Here is a 9620-nt window from a genome sequence, read left to right on the forward strand (position 1 = left end):
AGGCTTAGGAGTTCTCTGGTGGAATTTTTGGGTCACTTATATATACTATCATATCATCTGCAAAAAGTGATATTTTGACTTCTTCCTTTCCAATTTGTATCCCCTTGATCTCCTTTTGTTGTCTAATTGCTCTGGCTAGGACTTCAAGTACAATGTTGAATAGGTAGGGAGAACGTGGACAGCCTTGTCTAGTCCCTGATTTTAGTGGGATTGCTTCCAGCTTCTCACCATTTACTTTGATGTTGGCTATTGGTTTGCTGTAGATTGCTTTTATCATGTTTAGGTATGGGCCTTGAATTCCTGATCTTTCCAAGACTTTTATCATGAATGGGTGTTGGATTTTGTCAAATGCTTTCTCAGCATCTAACGAGATGATCATGTGGTTTTTGTCTTTGAGTTTGTTTATATACTGGATTACGTTGATGGATTTCTGTATATTGAACCATCCCTGCATCCCTGGGATGAAGCCTACTTGGTCAGGATGGATGATTGTTTTGATGTGTTCTTGGATTCGGTTAGCAAGAACTTTATTGAGGATTTTTGCATCGATATTCATAAGGGAAATTGGTCTGAAGTTATCTTTTTTGGGTCTTTTTGTATTTTAGGTATCAGAGTAATTGTGGCTTCATAGAATGAGTTGGGTAGAGTACCTTCCGTTTCTATTTTGTGGAATAGTTTGTGAAGAACTGGAATTAGGTCTTCTTTGAAGGTCTGATAGAACTCTGCACTAAACCAATCTGGTCCTGGGCTTTTTTTTTTTTTTTTTTTTTTTGGTTGGGAGACTATTAATGACTGCTTCTATTTCTTTAGGGGATATACGACTGTTTAGATCATTAACCTGGTCTTGATTTAGCTTTGGTACCTGGTATCTGACTAGAAACTTGTCCATTTCATCCAGGTTTTCCAGTTTTGTTGAGTATAGCCTTTTGTAGAAGGATCTGATGGTGTTTTGAATTTCTTCAGGATCTGTTGTTATGTCTCCCTTTTCATTTCTGATTTTGTTAATTAGGATGCTTTCCCTGTGCCCTCTAGTGAGTCTGGCTAAGGGTTTATCTATCTTGTTGATTTTTCTCAAAGAACCAGCTCCTTGATTGGTTGATTCTTTGAATAGTTCTTCTTGTTTCCACTTGGTCTATTTCACCCCTGAGTTTGATTATTTCCTGCCTTCTACTCCTCTTGGGTGAATTTGCTTCCTTTTGTTCTAGAGCTTTTAGGTGGGTTGTCAAGCTGCTAATGTGTGCTCTCTCTAGTTTCTTTTTGGAGGCACTCAGAGCTATGAGTTTCCCTCTTAGAAATGCTTTCATTGTGTCCCATAAGTTTGGGTATGTTGTGGCTTCATTTTCATTAAACTCTAAAAAGTCTTTAATTTCTTTCTTCATTCCTTCCTTGACCAAGGTATCATTGAGAAGTGTATTGTTCAGTTTCCATGTGAATGTTGGCTTTCTAATATTTATGTTGTTTTTGAAGCTCAGCCTTAGTCCATGGTGATCTGATCGGATGCATGGGACAATTTCAATATTTTTGTATCTGTTGAGGCCTGTTTTGTGACCAATTATATGGTCAATTTTGGAGAAGGTACCATGAGGTGCTGAGAAGAAGGTATATCCTTTTGTTTTAGGATAAAATGTTCTGTAGATATCTGTTAAATTCATTTGTTTCATAACTTCTGTTAGTGTTCATGTGTCTCTGTTTACTTTCTGTTTCCATGATCTGTCCATTGATGAAAGTGGTGTGTTGAAGTCTCCCACTATTATTGTGTGAGGTACAATATGTGCTTTGATCTTTACTAAAGTTTCTTTAATTAATGTGACTGCCCTTGCATTTGGAGCATATATATTCAGAATTGAGAGTTCCGCTTGGAAAATTTTATCTTTGATGAGTATGAAGTTTCCCTCCTTGTCTTTTTTGATAACTTTGGTTTGGAAGTCGATTTTATTAGATATTAGATTGGCTACTCCAGCTTGTTTCTTCAGAACATTTGTTTGGAAAATTGTTTTCCAGCCTTTCATTCTGGGGTAGTGTCTGTCTTTTTCCCTGAGATGGGTTTCCTGTAAGCAGCAAAATGTTGGGTCCTGTTTGTGTAGCCAGTCTATTAGTCTATGTCTTTTTATTGGGGAACTGAGTCCATTGATTTTAAGAGATATTAAGGATAAGTAATTGTTTCTTCCTATTATTTTTGTTGTTAGAGTTGGCATTCTGTTCTTGTGGCTGTGTTCTTTTAGGTTTTGTTGAAAGATTACGTTCTTGTTTTTTCTAGGTCGTGGTTTCCGTTCTTGTATTGGTTTTTTTCTGTTTTTATCCTTTGAAGGGCTGGATTCATGGAAAGATAATGTGTAATTTTGGTTTTGTTTTGGAATACTTTGGTTTCTTTATCTATGGTAATTGAAAGTTTGGCTGAGTATAGTAGCCTGGGCTGGCATTTGTGTTCTCTTAGTGTCTTTATAACATCTGTCCAGGATCTTCTGGCTTTCATAGTCTCTGGTGAAAAATCTGTTGTAATTCTGATAGGCCTGCTTTTATATGTTACTTGACCTTTTTCCCTTACTGCTTTTAATATTCTATCTTTATTTTGTGCATTTGTTGTTATGATTATTATGTGTCGGGAGGAATTTCTTTTCTGGTCCAGTCTATTTGGAGTTCTGTAGGCTTCTTGAATGTTCACGGGCATCTCTTTCTTTCGGTTTGGGAAGTTTTCTTCTATAATTTTGTTAAAGATATTTGCTGGCCCTTTAAGTCGAAAATCTTTATTCTCTGTATTATCTGTAGGTTTGGTCTTCTCATTGTGTCCTGGATTTCCTGGATGTTTTGAGTTAGGATCTTTTTGCATTTTCCATTTTCTTTGATTGTTGTGCAGATGTTCTCTATGGAATCTTCTGCACCTGAGATTCTTTCTTCCATCTCTTGTATTCTGTTGCTGATGCTGGCATCTATGGTTCCAGATTTCTTTCCTAGGGTTTCTATCTCCAGCGTTGCCTCACTTTGGGTTTTCTTTATTGTGTCTACTTCCCTTTTTAGGTCTTGGATGGTTTTGTTCATTTCCATCATCTGTTTGGATGTGTTTTCCTGTTTTTCTATAAGGACTTCTACCTGTTTGGTTGTGTTTTCCTGTTTTTCTTTAAGGACTTGTAACTTTTTAGCAGTGTTCTCCTGTATTTCTTTAAGTGAGTTATTAAAGTCCTTCTTGATGTCCTCTACCATCATCATGAGATATACTTTTAAATCCGGGTCTAGCTTTTTGGGTGTGTTGGGGTGCCCAGGAATGGCTGAGGTGGGAATGCTGGGTTCTGATGATGGTGAATGGTCTTGGTTTCTGTTAGTAAGATTCTTATATTTCCCTTTCGCCATCTGGTAATCTCTGGAGTTAGTTGTTATAGTTGTCTCTGGTTAGAGCTTGTTCCTCTTGTGATTCTGTTAGCCTCTTTCAGCTAACCTGGGAGACTACCCCTCTCCTGAGTTTCAGTGTTCAGAGTACTCTGCAGGGAAGCTTTCCTCTTGCAGGGAAGGTGCACAGATATCTGGTGTTCGGACCTGTCTCCTGGCAGAAGATGAAGGCCTGAAACAGGGCGTGTCCCAGAAGCTGTTAGCTTCTGTAGTCCATACTCTTACCTGCGAAGACTACTCTACCTGGGATCTGGGAACCAAGATGGCTCTCCCAGGTGCTCTGGCAAAGCCCTCCTAGGTGGGGCAGACACCTCTCCTCTGGCAGGGAAGGTGCCCGGATGTCTGGAGCCTGAAATGGGGTCTGCCTCAGAAGCTCTGTGGCTTCTGCCTGTCCCAGAAGCTGTTAGCTTTAGTAGTCAACACTCTCACCTGTGCAGACTAGTCTCGGCGGGATCCAGGCCCTCTTTATTTTTCAAAGGTAAATAAGATTAAAATCAAGCAATTTATGCTGTTTTTTAGTGGTTAATGTTTGATTAAAATGAATGATGCTGGACAGCATAAGTCCATGATTCGATTTGTGTACATTTCAAAACTGAATACTGCCAGAGAGATTGCATAATTGTACACACAATATGTGAAATCTAAAAAATTCCAGATGCTGGAAAAGCAGAAATGCATACACAGGAGGAGTGACTAGTAACTTCAGAATGTCTCTGCAAACAGCTGGATTAGCAGAAATGCATACACAGGAGGGGTGACTAGCACCTTCAGAATGTCTCTGCAAGCAGGAAAATAAAGGCATCTGGGGAGCTGTCAAGAGAACTGCAGCTTCAGCTGTAATGTTTCCTGTAAGACTGTATGCTGTAGAGAAAAAGAGATAACATTCCTTTGGTCTGGAAAACAATGACACTGAAGGACATCATGTATTTTCTTCTACTTTTCATGCTTGAAAATTTAATGAGGTTATTTAACAAATGAATGCAAAGTTGTTTTATTCTTTTGCGTGTTACAATGCCTTGATCTTCAGCAGGTTATTGACTTTTTGATTGTATATTTTACATATGTCCTGTGTAGTCCTTTGTTAACCTTATACAAGCTAACAAGCTAGAGTCATCTGAGAGGAAGGAGTTTCAACTGAAAAAAAAATGCCTCCATAAACTCAGCCTGTAGGCAAGTCTGTGTGAGGGGGTTCTTGATTAATAATTGATGTGTGTTGGGGGTTGCAGGTCATTAGGAGTGGTAGCATCCTTGAGTAGGTAATCCTGGGATAATTAAGAAAAAAAAATTGTTCAAGCTAGTATGCAGCACTCTTCCATGGTCTGTGCCTCCAGGGTTCCTGTCCTGACTTCCCTCAGTGATGGAGTGTGACCTGAGAATTATAGAAATAAATCCTTCCTCCCAAATTGATTTCGGTTGTGATCTTTTGTCTGCTGTGTTTTATTTTTTGAGACAGAGTTTCAGTAGGTAGCCTTGGCTGGACTGGAATTAACTATGTAGACCAGGCCAGTCTCAGACTCATAGAGATTCATCTGCTGCAGCATTTTGAGTTCTGGGAATAAAGGCCTGCACCATACTCTGTCTTTGTCATCATCTTTATCATGGCAATAGAAACCGTAACTAAGACAACATTATTGCATGAAATATTTAAAATGATCTCCTGCCCTGCCAGGACATGTTTCTGCTCTAATACTGACACTGGCTGGCCACACACTATGTCCCGGCGTTCTCGCTGCCAATCTATTATCTCCCAGCTAACCCCCACTGCACTTGTCCCATCACTACTATTTTTTTCTCAGCCATAAACTGTGTAGTTGGCGATCCCACATTCCAATAACTAAATGTACCTGCCAACTTAGCAGTTGCATCTCACAACACCCAGTACCCTGGTAGAATCATGACTCCCAATGCTTAATTAACCAATCAGATTTATGTATCAATAATATCACAATTTACACAATGCCAATACAATAATTTCAGAGACCGTTAATAGTGATAAAAGCTCTATCCCAATATTTCTAACCTTGTGAAATCATAGCTACTTGTGGCTGATAAATGCCACACACATACAGCTCCTAAGCCATCTTGATTCTTCCCCCTACCCTTTGGCAAGCTCCCTCTCTCTGCAACTCTTAGCTCTGTCCCCTTTTCCCTGTCCAATCACAGACCTCCTCTGCACTAATATAATTGGACAGGAAAACTCCTGTGACACAGCATATGTTAGAAGTTTTTTTTTCCACAGTTATAACTTTAGTTTCATTTATTTCATTTTTAATAATCCAGAGAAGGAACCAACATTACATAATAATATCAAACTATCACTCTTATTTTATTAAGACATTTTATTCTTTGACAATCTCATGCATGTATGTGATTCATTCTGATGACTCTCTCACAGCCTCTCTTATCTCTGCTCCCACCACTGCCAGCATACCTTCCTTCTTTCCTACAAATCTCTTCCCCATACTTATGACACGCTATTTTGTTTTGTGTCACATAGAGTTTAATGAGACTGTTTACCTAACCATGGCTTTACAACTATCTTAGAGCTTTCTGGGCTCACCAGTGGGTACACAGTGGATGGCAATTCTCAACCACTTTCAGAATGTGTTAGCAGAATATATTCAGCAGTAAGTCATATGGCTCCATGAGCCCCCTCTCCATGCACAGCTCACTGCTGGATGGGCCAAACTTGTACAGGCCCAATACTGCTAGATATAGCTGCTGTGAGCTCATGATTGCGGTGGCCATATCACAGCCTTTCTCTGTGACTCCTGAGCTTTAAGTGGATAAAGCATATGTTTTCTTAGGTTCTGAGTCTTCAACTCTCAATTATTCTTATCATCTTGTAAAGCTATGGCTATCTGCATTCATCAACATTCATTGAAGAGGACTTTCTCTAAAGTTAAAGTTGAGCATAGCTGTTGTCTGTGGTTGTGGTTGTAAATAAAGGTATTCAAAAGTACGATTGATGCTATTTCACTTTAGCTAAGTGGCAGTAATAGATTCCTCCCTTGAGCCTGAAATCTCTTGAATCAGGGTATTTGACTTGGTGTAGAGTACTAGGCAAGGTTCTTGTGGAGCAGACTCAGAGTCAGTTCCATAGGGGAACTGGTTTCACCCCTAACAGCTGTGTCAGTTTCCCCAAAGAGCACATCTTGCCTGGGAGACTGGTTATTAACGTTCACAGCTGAGTAAGAACATTTATATCCTAACTGCCTCTGGTACCCTGCAGAGCACCATCTGGCACTATGTAAGCTAGTCAGAAGGGAGAAAGCTTCCAGCTCAGTTCTAGCTTCATTTCTCTGTATCTTGCATGTGAGGTATGTGGCATCTTCAGCAACAGAGTCTTACTGCATCTTTGTTTAGTTACAATGTGTCACAGAAGTTAATTTGGAAGTTCTATTCAGCCATTACTTTCTTTATTTGGGTATCTGTCTGCCTGCCATGGAATAAAATCTGCTTTAGAATCTCATGAAAACAAAACATATATTAAATAGGTGACAATACCTAAAATGATAATATTGCATAAGAGCACATACATATTACATTTATTATAGTGCACGTCAAGTAATAAGAATCACAATGACAAAAGCAATAAAAGTCCTTAACAGAGTTTGACTCGCCATGCTCAACAGGGAATGGAGAAGGAGTCTTCATCAGATTTCATAAGGGTGCTTCTCAGACCCATATAATTGTGAAATATCTAAAACCACCTTTTGTTGTAAGTTGTTAATAATTTATTACTCTGGTGATTCTGTGGGCTGAGTGAGCACCGCTCTCAGTCTCCTGCTGCCTGGATCACTCACGCTGCAGTGTTACTGTCAATTAAATTGAGACTGATGTATCTAATGTTCCCTGGGGCCTTTCCCCATGTGCTTCTCATCCAATTTAAGTTTCCCAGAAGCTGCATTTTCAGAAGAAGCATCCAAAAGGGCAGTCCTGATGTACATTCTTGTTTATTTCTACTAGCCAGAGCCCATTCCATGGCCAAGCACAGAAATGAAATATTGGGAACATTAAGAACCTGAGGGGGAATTGGTCCATGGATTGCTACTGGTGAGCTCTCTCCTGCAGTACAGAGATCTGGCTGTCTACTGAACCTACTGTTCTGCAATCCAGCTGCTTGGGTTGAAATAACGCATAACAATAAATACGATTGTAGCATTTCCTGAATCTTCATATTTAAAAGGATATCTCATGCAAGCCCAGGGGACTAAGAGTTCTAAGGGGCTGTCTATAGATGAATAGAAAATATTCAATATAATCTAATGTGATAGGATTACCACCTTTTCTCATTAATAGCATCTGAATGGCTATGTGCATTCATGAGACCGAATGAAATGAAACGGCATTCATTTACTTTTAATTAAAACATATCTTCTATCAGTTCCATAAGTCAGTGAGCCATACTGCATTACCACAGGTGCTAACTTTCTGTGTTTTCAAAGAAAATGTAGATGGATGTCCTCGCCCTTGTTGACACAGTGCTGCACTGATCTGTGCTTCTCCTTGCAGATTCCGCTGTGTGGTCTACCCCTTTAAGCCAAAGCTCACTGTCAAGACAGCCTTTGTCACGATTGTGATCATCTGGGGCCTGGCCATCGCCATTATGACTCCATCTGCAATAATGTTACATGTACAAGAAGAAAAATACTACCGTGTGAGACTCAGCTCCCACAATAAAACCAGCACAGTCTACTGGTGTCGGGAGGACTGGCCAAGACACGAAATGAGGAGGATCTATACCACGGTGCTATTTGCCACCATCTATCTTGCTCCTCTCTCACTCATTGTTATCATGTATGCAAGGATTGGGGCTTCCCTCTTCAAGACGGCAGCACACTGCACAGGCAAGCAGCGTCCAGTGCAGTGGCATGTATCCAAGAAGAAACAGAAGGTCATCAAGATGCTGCTGACTGTGGCCCTCCTTTTCATCCTTTCCTGGCTTCCCCTGTGGACCCTGATGATGCTCTCAGACTATACTGACCTGTCTCCTAACAAACTGCGTATCATCAACATCTACATCTACCCTTTCGCCCACTGGCTCGCCTTCTGCAACAGCAGTGTCAACCCTATTATTTATGGATTCTTTAATGAAAATTTTCGCAATGGTTTCCAAGATGCTTTCCAGATCTGCCAAAAGAAAGCCAAGCCCCAGGAAGCCTATTCCCTGAGAGCGAAACGCAACATAGTCATAAACACATCGGGCCTGCTGGTGCAGGAACCGGTGTCTCAAAACCCAGGTGGGGAAAATTTGGGATGTGGAAAAAGTGCAGACAATCCCACACAGGAATCCTTGATAGAGGAAATGGGAGAAGCTACTAACAGTACTGTGGCTTAAAAAGATCGTGTGGACCCCAGTGCTACCTGATGCCATATAGTACTAGATAGTGCTGCTTGTTGTGGCTTTTCACTTCTTATAGTCTGATGAGAACATTTACTGAAAACCCTCTTTGTCAAAAATAAAAGTATGAAAGTGGCCTTTCTAACCAGGCTTATGGTACATGAAATATTCAGTGACTTTCATGTTTGCCTGAAGTGTTTCAAAAGTCTGACTGTTCCCATTTTAACCATTTATTTTATATGAGTCAAGTAAATCAAGCATGTGTGTCTTTATCTGTCTGTCTCTCTACCCATCTATCTTTCCTTCTGTCATCCATCCTCTACCTATCTAGAACAGGAGCCCTCAACTTGTGGGTCACGACCACTTTGGAGATCAAACGATCCTTTCACAGGGGTCACCTAAAACCATCAGAAAATGCGTGTATTTACATTATACTCATAACAGTAGCAAAATTACTGTTGTGAAGTTGCAATGAAAATGATTCAATGGTTGGAGGTCACCACAACATGAGGAACTGAATTAAAGGGTCACAGCATTAGGAAGGGTGAGAACCACTGATTCAGGACACACATCTCCCTAAGTTGTGCTGGATATACTTTGCATGGAAGTACATTTTGTCAATTATAATTGATTTTGTATTTGAAATTAATGTGCTATGCTTTTGAAATGGGCTCAGCCTTTGAAGGAAACTATTGCATTACCTGAGGTCTTTGCTACTGATTTCTCATTCCTGTCGATCAATCTGGGTTACTCTTAAAGCAAGATGCTGCAAGTCCCTGCATCAGTAATGATGCCCCTGGCCACTTCACTTTATGTGCTAGAACTGCAGTACCAAGGAAGGGGAATTGTATTTCTTACAATTTAAAAGGTTTGTTTTTCTGTTGAAAACTATAAA

The 9620-nt window shown here is 40.1% G+C and overlaps 1 protein-coding gene across 2 annotated transcripts in view; it reads left to right on the forward strand.

Moving 5' to 3' along the window:
* Npffr2 (neuropeptide FF receptor 2) overlaps positions 1-9170 on the forward strand; it is a 57075-nt gene extending 47905 nt beyond the window's left edge. The window contains exon 4 of one of the 2 annotated variants that reach the window (XM_017320589.2): positions 7897-9170. In XM_017320589.2, the coding sequence (XP_017176078.1) occupies positions 7897-8722 (826 nt within the window). In that variant the 3' untranslated portion in view covers positions 8723-9170. The remainder of the gene's footprint in view (positions 1-7896) is intronic. The other variant, NM_133192.3, reaches the window with a different exon arrangement.
* Positions 9171-9620: the final 450 nt, after the last annotated feature.

Source organism: Mus musculus, chromosome 5 (assembly GCF_000001635.26).
Source record: "Mus musculus strain C57BL/6J chromosome 5, GRCm38.p6 C57BL/6J".
NCBI lineage: Eukaryota > Metazoa > Chordata > Mammalia > Rodentia > Muridae > Mus > Mus musculus.